At 39.7% G+C, this 15,747-nt stretch overlaps 1 protein-coding gene across 3 annotated transcripts in view; it reads right to left on the bottom strand.

The window, feature by feature from the left end:
• The window catches only part of LOC114665075 (procathepsin L-like), a 78,676-nt gene extending 63,989 nt beyond the window's left edge, over positions 1-14,687 (bottom strand). The window contains exons 1-2 of one of the 3 annotated variants that reach the window (XM_051918867.1): positions 14,570-14,687; positions 14,358-14,458 (exon numbers count right to left, since the gene is read on the bottom strand). In XM_051918867.1, coding sequence (XP_051774827.1) covers positions 14,358-14,457 — 100 coding nt within the window. In that variant the 5' untranslated portion in view covers position 14,458; positions 14,570-14,687. The other 2 variants (XM_028819457.2, XM_028819455.2) reach the window with 2 other exon arrangements.
• Between the last annotated feature and the right edge of the window lie 1,060 nt (positions 14,688-15,747).

The raw sequence follows: 15,747 nt of genomic DNA, 5'->3' as shown, positions 1-15,747 counted from the left end.
TAAAAGATCCACGATTCTCTGCAAGCATTTCCTGTTTTAACCTACAGTGTCCCCTACAGGTTTCTCTTCACTGTGCAGCTGATTATCTTTTAGTATAAATGATCAGATTTACATAAACCTGCAGAGATTGGTCCAAGCTGCTTTGCCCTCTCCTGGATTTGAGATCCGCCCCACCAAATTTGCATCAGTCAGCACTGGAGAAAGCAACAGACTCATCCTGAGGACTCTCAGGAGAAATTCATTCCATTAATTATCATAAACATTCTTATACACTTTCCAATACTTTATCATCCCCAGTACATTTCATATTGCTTTCTGCATGTATAAGAATGTTTCTAAAACTCGATTGTTATGCATCCATAGGAAGTGGGTATTACGTTCACGTAATATAACTTTATTTTTGTTTAAATGTAACGTCTGTATCTACTGTATGTACTGTATATCTTATTTGTTAATAATTTTTTTATTATTTCATTACTTAATTGTATTGGCCAGTTGTTACTTTTAACACAGTAATTGTAATACATAATTATTGTAGTTCCAGTATCATGCATTTTATGTTGTTGAGTAAACTACGTGAATACTTTCAGGCCTGTTTCATGTCAGCGCCTTGTTGAGACTGTTATATTTAAGTATTAAGTAGTATAATATTCATTATTATCAGTTATGTTAGTGTTCATTGCCATTTGCTCTCTGTCATTCATGGCTGTCTCTCAATCCAGTGATGATGATGCTGTCTATCTATTTTTTCATCTCTGACACATACAAAGAAGAGCCTTCGCAAAGAAGTTGTTGATATTGGTGGTAGTGAGGGTGCTCAGTCCTCAATCACACCATTTTACTTTCTGTTGGCTCTCAACGAGGCAAGCAGAGTGCAGGATGATGAGGGACAGCAGAGAGTTGGACCCTTTGTGTGACTTTGGTTGAGCCAGTGTTAATCAGGATCTCACCTCCGACTTTGCCACTATGGGTAGCCCTACCAGGAGTACACGACTCCCAATAGCGTCGCCCAGGGCATCATTGATCATGCAAACTACTCTGCCATGTTAAAGTGCTGACTCTATGTTATTGTCTTATATTAGCACAGTTTTTTGTTTTGCATTATTATTATAGTTATTGTTAAAGGCTTTCTTTTCTTTCTTTTTTCCTAGTGGAAACTACACACTCACATTACAAACCTTCACTTCATTCATCTGATAGTAATTGTACTATTATATGTCTCTCTAACCAACATCTTGAATATAATATCATTTCTGGATTTGTCAATGGCTTGGAATTGTATTTCCAAATAAAATTGATAATGGACATCTTGGCTTTCTGAACTCTTAATGCTGGGCAACCTGTGGTGATTGCAGATTCATTAAAGAAGTGCAACTAAGATTCCGGTGAGGTCACAAGGTTGAACTGAATCATCCAACACCTTCACAACACTAGGAGTAGCACACAATCTGGGGACTAGACACGTTAGACATTGTGATTGGTGGTTAGCTAGAGCTGGTGGTGTGACAAACATCAGCCATTATAGCTTAAGGTATACTGTACAATATACAGAGTTGCACTTTGAGCGTTTGTTTCTTCCATTTCAGCTCCTTGTTCGTGGTAGCTTTAGCACCTCTTCTGTTTGTAAAAGTGTTTTTCCTTTTAACACAGGAGAACTGCATTGGTAACTGGCTCCCACTCAAGCTGTGATGGTGCTGACAGAAGGAAGACTGACTGGCACATACAATGCATTATCACTACCTGGAAGGCTGATCCATTTTCATGTCATTGCAAGGTTAGCTAGTCTACAAGTTTAATGATGTAGTGTTGGGACTTTGATACATGTTTCTTTTTAAGTTTGCCTTTATTCACTCTATGATCATTTAAAAATGATTTACATAGATAACATATATCTATATTTCTACATAAGAAAACGTCATGCCTTACCTAACAGTGCAAATCACTTAAATAATGCATAAGGGGATTTGTGTTTGCCACCCCTTTCAATACCTTATGATATTAACTTTTGGATAGATGGATATCGATTATCATAGGACAACATTGTGAGGTGAGGCTTAGTTGGGACTTGAGACTGCAGTCATTTTAAATAAAGAGAAAGGACTGCTGTTACCAGGCATTGTTTTACCTTGGTGACATGGTGGATGTTGATTAGCACACGCAAGTAAGTATTTCAGTGTACAGTGATCCCTCACTATATCGCGCTTCGCCTTTCGCGGCTTCACTCCATCGCGGATTTTATATGTAAGCATATTTAAATATATATCGCGGATTTTTCGCTGCTTCGCGGGTTTCTGCGGACAATGGGTCTTTTAATTTCTGGTACATGCTTCCTCAGTTGGTTTGCCCAGTTGATTTCATACAAGGGACGCTATTGGCAGATGGCTGAGAAGCTACCCAGCTTACTTTTCTCTTTCTCTTGCGCTGACTTTCTCTGATCCTGATGTAGGGGGTGTGAGCAGGGGGGCTGTTCGCACACCTAGACGATACGGACGCTCGTCTAAAAATGCTGAAAGATTATCTTCACGTTGCTATCTTTTGTGCAGCTGCTTCCTGAAACGACATGCTGCACGGTGCTTTGCATACTTAAAAGCTCGAAGGGCACGTATTGATTTTTGCTTACTTGTTTTTCTCTCTCTCTCTCTCTCTTTCTGTGCTCTTGACGGAGGGGGTGTGAGCTGCCGCCTTCAACAGCTTTGTGCCGCGGTGCTTCGCATACTTAAAAGCTAAACAGCCCTATTGATTTTCCTCTGCCTTTATGACAGTCTCTGCTCCTGACTCCTTTGAAGAGGAAGATATGTTTGCATTCTTTTAATTGTGAGACGGAACTGTCATCTCTGTCTTGTCATGGAGCACAGTTTAAACTTTTGAAAAAGAGACAAATGTTTGTTTGCAGTGTTTGAATAACGTTCCTGTCTCTCTACAACCTCCTGTGTTTCTGCGCAAATCTGTGACCCAAGCATGACAATATAAAAATAACCATATAAACATATGGTTTCTACTTCGCGGATTTTCTTATTTCGCGGGTGGCTCTGGAATGCAACCCCCGCGATGGAGGAGGGATTACTGTACTCTATTTGTGACAATAGTGATGACATAAATCAAATTGTTTATTTTCTGAAGGTGTTATACTTCAAAATTCCAGTAGGTGGCAGCAGTGTGACACTGTGTGCTATGTTTGCTCACCTGCTGCTCATTGGAAACATCAGGTAACTGGGTGCAGCCTGGTTCTTTAATATAGCAAAGGTGCTAACAAATGCAGTGGCACCAGGGTTGCCAGTAGGAGCTCTTGGAATATTGCCACCAAGCTTCTACACAGCCACTGGAAAGACTTCCCGGCCTTTTCCCAGATGTAGTGTATGACCCAGGCTTAAAGCAATGTGTAGTTAAAAGGACGGTGAATGAAAATCACTTGGCTGGAGGAAGGAAAAACAACAAGAGATTCTAAGAAGGTATGGAAGGTTAGGGTTAAGCTTTCGGTTAGGGTTTGGGTTAGTCACTGTTAATTATCCAGACAGGTTTGTCATGAGTTCAATATTCGGTGTAGTTTTTTGCTTGTTTATCACTTTGAGTCCTCCCTGAGTTGCCACTTATTTAAATTAATGCGCATCTATTAATAAACTATATTTTCTTATTACATTTGGCCCAATTGCCACTTATTCTTAGTTCAGCTTAACTAAAGAATACCCCTAAGGGTCAACATATAACATATGGTTATATTCAGGATTTGAAAAGAACATCTAGGAATATTGGTATTTGGTTCTTTTTTTGGTTATATCCAAAATGTATCCAGAACATTAATGTAACATTTAGAAGTGTATTTGTGTTGCCCTTTTTCAGTCAGAACAAAACTTTATATTCAAAACATCAATGAAACATTTACAAAAGTTTTCGTTAGTCCTGTGATTTTTATGGGAGGTTACATTTATGAAACTTATAAGGTATGTGGTGGCGGCACTGTGGCGCAGTGGGTAGCGCTGCTGCCTCGCAGTTGGGGGACCTGGGGACCTGGGTTCGCTTACCTGGTCCTCCCTGCATGGAGTTTGCATGTTCTCCCCGTGTCTGTGTGGGTTTCCTCCAGACGCTCCGGTTTCCTCCCACAGTCCAAAGTCATGCAGGTTAGGTGGATTGGCGATTCTAAATTGGCCCTAGTGTGTGCTTGGTGTGTTTGTGTGTGTCCTGCGGTGGGTTGGCACCCTGCCCGGGATTGGTTCCTGCCTTGTGCCCTGTGTTGGCTAGGATTGGCTCCAGCAGACCCCCGTGACCCTGTGTTCGGATTCAGCGGGTTGGAAAATAGATGGATGGATAAGGTATGTGGGGATGTTTGCATTTTGTCCTTATTTTAATACACTTCAATTCACCTTAATAAAAGGATAAGTGCCTTTGCGTTTCTATCTGTGTGTCCTTTTAGTTTCTATGTCACAGTCATTCCAAACGATGGCACATTACAAAAAATTTTAGAAATAAAACACATTGCATTTGTCATTCCAGCAGATGGGGCATCACAAACAACTCAGCTGTTACAGATCTTGCATCAAATGGCATAAAACAGAGGCAGATGCATTGCATTTGTCATTCCAACAGATGGTGCATCACAAACATTAACACAGCTGTTACAGATCCCGTACCAAATGGCCCATCTATACAAGATCTGTACTTGTCATGCTGCCTTAGGAGAGCTACTAAGATAGTCAAATTCCCCACCCAGCCAGCCCAGAGACTTTTCAAACTTGTGCCCTCTGGCAAGACTGCCAGACTCAGTAGGAGTTTCTTCCCACAGGGTATCTTCATACTCATCCCCCACTAACAACAAACAACATGCTGACCTACCGAGACTATTAAATTCCTGGACACACCCACAGACTGTTTGAACACATACTGTATATTCAGAATCTCATTTCTCCTAAAATGCTGTTATGCCTCTGCATTATGTTAATATTTTTCAACATTTTACAACAATTCACCAATTTGTATATGGGATTATACACATATTCTGTCTATTTACGCTGTCTTTTATGTCTATCTGTTGTTGTATAACGTGTACTTGTCTCTGTGTTTGTGCTCATACATTGAGACTTGAAAAACACAATTTTGTTCAGCTGTGCCCTCCTTGTTGCATGGTTTGAATGACAAGAAAGTAAATCCAATCCAATCCGATATTACAGAGACCTAGTGCATGGTGCACTATAAATGTTAACACTGAGGTCTACTTTGATTACTTAGATTTCAACCCATCTTAGATGGGTAGCACAGCTAGTTGAAATATATTTTATTTGGAGGAAACTGAGTAATGTGCTCTAATTCTGCAAGCACAGGACAGTCCATAGCCCACTTACTTCTATTCGACATGATTAATTCACTGCATACAATCACAGTTGGCAGAAGCTGAAGCCATACGACAGGAGCAGTAACATCTCTTATTATTTTTGTTATGTCAGCACTTGAAGAGGTGAGTACATTTTCTCCCTTCAGATGAAGAACAGACCGCCAAAGCAAAGAGACTAACCGGTGAGTAAACTGACAGTTTCCTCTCAGGATGAGGGCTATATTGTACTTTTAAAAGATTTCTATAATAAAACCAGGTAGCTAAATTACTAAAAACATAAATTAGAAAGTCTTGTTCTGCTCAGTACATCCCCACTAGAAGAACAGCATTCTCAAGATTGTCCTCAGAAGATCCCAAATGGACGTTTTTTTCAACATAACATTACTTGGCTCTACTTCCTAAGTGTCACGATTTCTGGACTGTCATGTTCTCACCATGTAGGTTCTGATAAATTTTTAATTGGTGTTTTGAAGTAAATTTTATGTTCATTGTTATGTTTGGTGTCTTTAAGCCGTGTCACATTAGGTGACTTTTCTAGTGATTTTCATAATCTTCACAAGTAGGGGACGGTCATCATCAGGCTCCCATGAAGAAAAGTCATCTAGACTGACACACGCAGCCACTCCAACTAGTCCGCGACAGGTTTGATTACATCTTTAGGTGTAGGGGTGGGCGCTGGGTGCATGAGAGCTGGCAACCAATGAATGCTCATTTGGAAGCACAATGTATGTAAGTCAGCAATGAAGAATAAGGAACACGAGTGTTTCAGACTTCACAAAGAGAAGAGAAGCTTGTCTGCCTGATGTCCTGTGTTTCACATACCATGACAGAATGGAAAATAAAGGACCAAGGTGGTGGTTGAACTTGCTCAACCTGTTAACCTTTCTTACAGCACCAGCTCTATCAGGAAGCACTCTACTGGCTGCCAAAAAAAGGGGTGAGCAAGATTGTTCTGAGAAGTTGGCATCAGTCATGTAAAGTGAAACGGTCCAGCGACAAGACAAGCAACTGCATTTGGAAAGTCAGACATACCCTATGACTGGAAGCCACGCCATGTGATGCAATTCTGGGGACTCTATTTTGTTTTGCAGATGCGGGGTCTTCATGCTGGCAGTTGCAGACATATTGTTTATCATTACAATGCCCGTTGACATTCACAAGAAAGCAGCTTACATGTCTTAGCATCCTTTCAATTGATCACATTCTTTGTTTTACCACTCTAACTAGTGATAGAGAAAGCTAAAAGGCTCTTCCAAAGAAGATTTAACATTATGTTTTATTTTTCTAATATCATCAGTGGTTTGTATATTGAGCTTTAGTAGTAGGCTCCACAGTCTGCTTCTCTATATAATTAACTCCCAGCTTTGATTCTGTGGAAAACTTGATTCACACCAATGGCAGACACACGTGTTGAAACATGTGCATTTTTCAGCCTGACTCAACTCACATTGGTTTATGTGTTTTTCATGTGCTAACTCCACTCGTGTCCTAAATTAAGGTCTTTGGAGTCATTTCTTGTCAGATGCAGACGTTGTGTTGATCTGTGTGAATTGTGACGATTTTCTTGTTGCCAGATATGCCAGTTGTAATGTCAATCTTGGCTATTCCAGTTTTAAAGATGTACTGGGGAAAGAGATGATATCGGATACATTCCTCAATGACATGGCAGTGTTTATGTGCTCATCTTCATCAACAGGGAACAGAAAACATGAAGGGGCAGTTGCTTTGGAATGGCAAAGGGCTGATTTCCTATGTTTTGTGTATTTTCCTAATATGTTGTGTTTAACCCATCCATCAATCCAGCACATTTTTTAAAACACACTGCATATTTCCATGGTGATTTGAATGGGCGACCACCAAAAATAACCAATATTTTGGTGTGACAGAACTATAAAGATCTCAACAGAATGTTCTCTGCCATTTCCCCATGTGATTATTAGAAAGTCTGCAAAGTTTGCACAGAAACTCCAAGTTAGTTTCATTATGATTAGCCCTGGATGGTGCAATACCAATACACCCAAAAGAAACCTCAGTAACCCCAAGCAGATCTTGACAACTTCATGCCTGAGGTTCTGACATGGCACTCGTGTATTTCTCCAGCCGGAATAGGACCTCATTCTGTTGCTTTCTGGCATGTGAAATGTGTTCCAGTAAAGCAGCAGACTTCACAGATGACTCAAATAATTCTTGGAAATGAGAGGCTGTTGCCAGGAAGAGGGAATTGTGGCCTCTGATAACTTTTATGTCATTTTGTCATAGTTACTCTGCTCAGAGTTATGGAAAGTCAGGGCAGAGCCCCTTCCAAGACTGCAGAGCAAACAGAAGAAGAGTCACAAACACACACCCATGGCAGAGTAACTGCAAAATACCAATTGTACAAACAATGAATTTTAGCAAAGTGAGAGAAAAATGAAATTATTATTAAAATGACTAGTGGTCCAGTATACGGATCATACCCTCCATTTCTTTCATAACAATGATATCCTTGGTGTGGTGGTCAACACAAGTGGTGTAGGGCAGAGGCGTAGCTAGGGTTTTCAGCGCCCGGGGACAACTGAAGATTTTGCACCCCCTCCTGTTTGCCAAACTGCAATGGGGAACATCAATTCGGTGCCCCCCTGGATGCTGCGCCCGGGGACAAATGTCCCCCCTTGCCCCCACCTAGCTACGCCACTGGCGTAGGGTACCAGGGCTCTTTATTTGATTCCTGTTCTGTCCCTGTTCTTCTACCCCAGGGATTCCAGCTATTTCTAATATCCCATAGACAAACATATCAGGTTAATTGATCTGTTAAAGCTGACCCAGTATGAATGAGTACCAATGTATCAGTGTGAATAGATCATGAAATTGACTAATGCTGAAGGGATGAGCTTTTTGGTGGAATCAGCAGGTTTGGATTAGGAGTAGATATGTGGATGATGGATATACTGTATGCATGGATGGATGGATAGATAGCTTTTCAAAATGTACAGTAGATGATGAGGAAACACAGTAGATATCATTGTTGTTGTGTACAGTTTTGAGCCTATTTTCTTTCCTTGAGAATCTTCTCTAATTCTATTGTCCTCCCAATTTTCATGTGGGATTTCTCCCACAGTCATGTGAATTGGCTTATTGTAAATGAACATGAACTAATTGGCTCCTTCCTTGTTTTTGAATCTATCAGAATAAGCTCCAGCCCACTATACCCCCATATTACTACCTTGTAATTGAAATATAAATGGATTTACAATGAATAATTGTGCCCTGGCTGAAATCACGATGATAACCCTCTGCTATTTATTGACCAGTAGTGGGGAAATATACAGTAGTTGTGGTTATTGATTTTCAACACACCAAAAAGCCTCTGTTTCCAGAGGCATGCAAATTCTGCACCACCCAGTCACCCTCTATATTATATTATATTATATTATATTATATTATATTATATTATATTATATTATATTATATTATATTATATTATATTATATTATATTATATCCTCTTTAATAAAACCCCTGTGTGCGTCCAGTGTCCGTGTGTGTGTGTCTTCTGGTGAAGTGCACATGCGCGGGGCATGGTGCAATGCTTCAAAGGCCGCCTGAAGTGTCACACAAGACAGAGAGGGCGGGACCTATAAAATATCGTGCAGCCGATCCAATAGGATTTCTGGAAATGAGGTTTAAGACTTAAAACAAAAGGCACGAAAAATCCAATCGGGTACTGAGACGCGGAGACCAGCTTCCCCAAAGAGGTGGGATTAGTGTTTGTGGTTGTGCAAGTGTTCACTCTGAGGATGTCAGATTTGCGATTAAGAAGCCTGGCCCGGTAAAGTGTCAGTCGTTGAAGGGGTTTTCCTAAATATACGAATTTTCATGATATTTCAATAGGATGACTTTTAAAAGTAGATTTATTTTCGCGCACATAAAATCCATTGCTGGGGAGACGCCACACATACAATAATCAGCTGCACGCCAGCACAGATTAAAATACTTGCTGGGGAACTGCACAGTACTTGCTGGAGAGATGCCACAAGCACGATTATCAACTACACGCCAAACATTACATCAGTTGCTGAGGAGAATCTGCTGATTGCCCACTGTTGTGACAGAAAATTAAACGCATATTACGGACATCAAAGCTAATATTACTGTCAAAGAAAATTACACGCATTTTACGGAAATACAAACCAGTATTACTGCGAGAGAAAATTAAAGGCACACAATACAGTGACGCATATTACAGCCACATATAAGCCTGTATTACTGTAACAGAAAATATTACGTACGTACAAGCCTATATTAGTGACTATCTACTAACAACATGCCACCCAAAAAAGATAATGAGCGTTAGAAAAACCCTAAAAGAGAAAGACTCAGAAGAGCAAATAGATCTATAGAAGAACAGGAAAATGAGCGTAAAAAAAATTCTCAAAGAGAATGCACTACTGTTCTAGTGCCCATTATTGTAATGGGCTTAATGTCTAGTTACTGTATATTATATTATATTATATTATATTATATTATATTATATTATATTATATTATATTATATTATATTATATTGGCTGTGTAAGCCTTTGCTGTCAAAAGCCTGGGCTCCTAGAAACTATTGAAATCGTCAGAAAAAAAATTGAAATGCAGAGTCGGCGGTTTCCTTATGGAGATGTGCTTGCCCCCCTTGTTTATCAGTGGCTAAGCGAGTTTCTCTCTCGTTTGTCTAACCTCGGTGTTTTTCACTTTGGCAATGGAGTCGCTTTCTTTTAGCTTCATGCTGTAGCCTTGTACTTCTTTCTTCTTCTGACTCATTAACTTGGGGCCGCCTTGCCGGCTCTTTGAGCTTCATGCCTAGCCTCGCATTTCCAGGCCGGACAGACAGACAGACACACTTCCACATGTAGACGTTTATATATTATATTATATTATATTATATTATATTATATTATATTATATTATATTATATTATATTATATTATATTATATTATACACTAACTATTTCTCTAGCATACCTCTTATCCAATAATTTAGAATTCCTTTAAGGGTGTAAAGTGAAGGAATGCAGCTAACCTGCTAACAATGAACACAGCAACAGAAATATCTTCTTAAGGCATTTATTTCACTTGTGGTCTATTTGGCATGTAGTTATTTTTTTTTTAAATTCCTGCATTTGTATTACATTACTGTGTTCATACAACAAGTTGATCCTCATACTGCAGCCGCACTCATCATTGTTCCCGTTAGAAACAGAAACCTGAAACCTGCCTAACACAAAGCTACATAAAAGCTTGGCAAGAGCTACTTTATTTATTTATTTATTTATTTATTTATTTATTTATTTATTTATGTTACTGAGTCCAAAAAACCTTTCTGTGATTTTTTTAGAAGTGTTTGCTGAAGATCTAGTTTCTCCATTATGAGAAAGTGTATGATGGGGACAAAATGTAAAAGTCTCCAATATAAAAGCAGTAAATGAATGGGGCAGACATGTCATCTTTCTGGGGGTTGTTTCAGTTTCTAATGTGTTGCTAAAATTATATACATACCTAAAGCTTCTTGTTTATTGGACTTTTTATGATTTAGTTTAATGTTTTAATGTGCATTATACTGTTACACTTGTAACATTTTACCACAACATATAATTATTTTTTTAATTTCATGTAGTGCTGTAGCCAAAGGTTTGAAGTGTGTCACTGTGATTTGTTTATTGCCCCACAGTATATGATTTTACTCAAAAATAAGGCCATGAATGAACATACTGTAGCTGAAAATATCTAAAATATGCAAACCAGCTAACAGGGAGAAACAATACGGCCATGTGAACAACCTGACAAGGAAGTGGGAAAAGTCAAATGGAGGCAACTCACGCAGACTACTAAAAAGTGCTGATTTGCTCCGTTTGGTGAAGGTCAATATATGGCCAGGGGCTATTGTCTGTTATTTAGAGTTTCCCTGTGAATGAATCCCATGTTTGACAAATCCATCCATCCATTATCCAACCCGCTATATCCTACCTACAGGGTCAAGGGGTCTGCTGGAGCCAATCACAGCCAACACAGGGTACAAGGCAGGAAACAAACCCCGGGCATGGCGCCAGTCCACCACAGGGCACACGCACACACACCCACACACCAAGCACACACTAGGGACAATTTAGAATCACCAATGCATCTAACCTGCATGTCTTTGGACTGTGGTAGGAAACCGAAGCACCTGGAGGAAACCCACGTAGACACGGAGAGAACATGCAAACTCCATGCAGGGAGAACCCGGGAAGTGAACCTGGGTCATTTGACAAATGCATTTTATTATTCTGGAAACAAAGACCATGAGAAAAGTATAAATCTCTGGCAACTGCAATGAACATTAGAGTTCACCTATGGATGGATTGAAGAAATCACTCCTGTCGTACCGAGGAAAGATGCCTCCCGCACTCACTCAAAACAGGCCAGAGTCAATGGCAGGAACTCACAACAGCATCATGCTTTTGCCAGTAGCTCTCCTTCGAAAATTGTATTATTTGGAGTGTCCAGCCAATATTAAAAGAAGCTAAGTGTGTCCTTTCTTTTGTGATATTTTTTTTCTTTTTCTTATTGTACCACTAGGGAAGGATATAATATTTTATTTTATAATATATTGTCACATTTTTTTCTCTTTTCCAACGAGTTTATTTCAGCTTGCCTACAGATGTTCCAACTCTTTCTGCTTATTTGTGTTTTCATTAATATATATATATATATATATATATATATATATATATATATATATATATATATATATATATATATATATATATATACTAGCTGTCCCCTGTGGCTCTGCCTGTGTTGTAGTGAAACAGGACAAACTTTAAAAATCAATTAAAAAATTAAAAAAAAAATGTAATAATTTGTATTGAGATGAATTTATACTGATAGCTTTCATATCCAAGGGCCTCTTGATATACAATATTTTTGGTTTTGCTATCAGAGGCATGAATGTAGCTGTGATCTCTTTGCCAAAAATGTAAAAAGTTGGCAAGGTATCTCTGGCCAAGCAGAAGGTAGGTACGCTCCATCGTCAAACGTTGGCACTGTATCTGCTCGTGTTCAACTATGATGGGAGAGCATCCCTCGTATGAGGAAAAGAGCATGTGGCCGTGATATCTCTGCCAATGAGCAGTTACCCTCTATAACACACGTAGCTGTGATCTCTCTCTCAAAAACATCAAACGTTACTCTTTAAATATCTGTAGATGATAATGTCTGCTGAACAAACAGGTATCACTAGCTAAGCGGAGGCAAGGTACGCTCCAACACGTGGTGAGAGGTAGAGTGACTTGGCTGCAGCCTGCCTGTCTATCAGATTTGCGTGAATAAATCAGAAACCGCAAGCAAACTATGATATGATGAGAGAAGTCGCAAATTCAACCGGAATGTTCAAGCAAATACTAGAAAAAAACCTGATCTAAAAGTAGTTCTCTCGTGAAAAACAGACAGACAGACATTAGATTTTATATGTATAGTAATGTATACATATTTTGTGACCAGCGTCGCCGCCGATTCACTGATGGCAGTAGTATTCGCTCAAAGACAGTTTGGAAGCTCCATCCCTGCATATTCCTGCCGTGTAAGTCCGGCTGCTACACACTGACACTCTGTTAGCTACACGCTGGCACTTTGTTGAACAGTAAACCAATAATTAAGACACACAGCTCTCCTTTGAAAACAGAATTTTAATGGGAAACAAGTACACTCCTAACTTGCCTTTCCCAGCATCAGCAGCCGGTTTTCAGGCTTACCACGTAACGTGCTTCTCACACGATGCTTAGAACATTTAAAAGCCCAAGACCTGACCAGCTAAATGGCTCACTCTTCTGTTCTCTCTCCCCCAGACTGCGTCTGCACCAGCCACTGCTTCTGAGCTGCTGAACCTGTTGGACGAGGGAGACTATGTGTTCTTTTAAACTGAAGATGGGAGCTAGAAGAGGACATCTGCCAGTTGTTACCTGTGTTCTTGTGTACTAAAGATAAACTCTGTGACCCAAACTTGACAATATATATACTTTTGGTTTAGGTATAGTAAATTCTGCAATCTGTAATAGACATATTCCTAGGGAGCATGTGACCCCTGCTGGATGCAAGTGCAATTCCTATGAACTAACAGAGCATTTTCCTAAGGATATACATCCTGTACATATAGCCTTTAACTTTCCAAATCAAGGTAAGTTCCAGACATGTACAGCCTGTATTATTTAAAATATATCTAAAATAAGTTTATTAAATGATTGTATTAATTCATAAATAAAACAAAAAAACATAAGGACTAAGCATATTTATTCATTAACAGTCTATTTTTCTATGAGAGTGTTAAAGACAGCTGGACCCCACACTAGCAGCACAGGGAGCGATGCAGGAATCAGTCCTGGTAGAGATGACAGTTACTCACTGGACACAATCACAATGAACCAAATAAATATGATCTCTTAACCTTACACACATGTTAGAAGAAAACGGGAATACCCAAAGAAAATCCACCTGAACACAGTGAGAACGTGAAAACAGTACAGAGACAGGAGACATATTTGGAATTTAACCCAGATCCCTGCGGCTGTAAGGCACTAACCACTGAGCCACCATACTGCTCACTCGCACCACATTTATTGCCAGTTATGTCTTTGGACTAAGAGAGAATATGGGAGCCCCTCAAAAGGAAAACTATGGAACTCCTCAGAACTTAAATGAGAATCACAACAGGCTGTAAATTCTAGAAAGAAGCGATACTAAACACTTCACTAACGTGTACATGTGCGTAAATTCAAATTGTATGTGTTTAATTTTTATTTGCACGCATAACTTCTAGGTCAGATTATATTTTACAGGCTCTTGTTTACTGTTTTAATTCTCCTTCTTAGGTCAAATTTAGTTTATAGTACATGAAGCAAACATTAACTTACAAACAAAGTTTTATTATCTAATCTCACAGTGGAGCAGGGCAACAGAAGATAATGTTACCATCAGCCCATAATCTGACTTACTGTATATGACCTGACATTCTTAAGAAATCAAAGACCACCTTACCATATTTTAACTTCCATGCATAGAACTCAAGGTCTTCCACTGACACGGGACCTGCTGTGACGGCCACCAGTAGAGTTATGGCAAGCACAAGGCACTTCATTCTACAAGAAAACAGCAGCACAGATAAACGTAAAGCACCGTCCCTCACATGCTGTAGAAAGCTGAAGAAATGTGTTTTCGTAAAACGGCTGATGACTCTCTGACTTTCTTACCCAAGGCTGTCTGTGAACTTGGCAGGTCTGAAATTTCTCTCTTCCTCTGCTCAGAGATAAAACTGGCAAATGTTCAATATTTATAGAGAGTTCAGTGTCGTGTAATCAGCTGCAAGCCATAAACAAATAAAAAGTTCGCCAGAAAAAAAAAAAAAGGAAATGACATTTTTCTGCTCACTCAGCCCCACATCATTTTTTAGCAAATACATTTGCATAATTTGTGTTTGTTCTATTCTGTTATTGCTATTACTGTGACTGGAATAATACAAATATATTTTTTTAATTATTCCGTGACAGCCCTAAAATGTAGTTCAAAATATCTGGGTTATTTTGCCATAGACAAAGTGGTGGCTCTTAGGCTAAGGACTATTGTTGGTATCTGGAATGGTTGCCGGTTCAAATCCCGTTACTACTCTGTTAGGCCCTTGAGCAATGCCCTTAACTTGATAATTGCTCCAGGGGTGCTGTACAATAGCTGACCCCCAAAGGTCATGCAAAAATACAATTTACCTTCTAGGATTAATAAAATATATAAAAATAATCAAAATCAGTAGATTGATATGGTCAGGTCAGGTCAGGTTGAGGAGCATGCACTGGTACAGTGCGCTGCCACAACAACTACACGACGAAACAACTCACGATCCCGGTTGGTAACCCCGCCAGGCAGATACGCGGTCCAGTCCCAACCTCCGGAAATGACCCTCTATCTGCCACAGCCAGGTGTTACGTGGGCGTTCCGTTGGCCTGGTCCAGCCACTCGGGTCTTCAACAATGAGGATCCTGTGAGCCAGATCACCCTCGGGGAAACGCGCCACATGGCCATAGTGCCGTAACTGACGCTCCCTCACAATGCAGGTAATGTGCCACATTTGGGACTCTGTGAGCAACCGCTCATTTGACACAAAGTCAAACCAGCGGTACACAAGGATCCAAAGAGACTACCAAAGGAGTCCAGTCTTTATCTCAGGTCACTGGATAGCATCCATGGCTTGCAACCATATAGCAAAACAGGAAACACCAGGACTCTAAAGACTTGGACCTTTATCCTTTTCACAGATATCGGGATGTGGTGTGATGTAAAAATAAACATGCTGAAGACTTGAGGCTTGCTAAAATATTTCTTAGCGGTTGTCCATTTTCTGTCAGTCTGGAAGAGGAGAGGCTCATTTTGACATAAG

The sequence above is a fragment of the Erpetoichthys calabaricus genome, chromosome 14, assembly GCF_900747795.2.
Source record: "Erpetoichthys calabaricus chromosome 14, fErpCal1.3, whole genome shotgun sequence".
Classification (NCBI taxonomy): Eukaryota; Metazoa; Chordata; class Cladistia; order Polypteriformes; family Polypteridae; genus Erpetoichthys; species Erpetoichthys calabaricus.
This window is presented reverse-complemented; position numbering and strand designations above follow the sequence as displayed.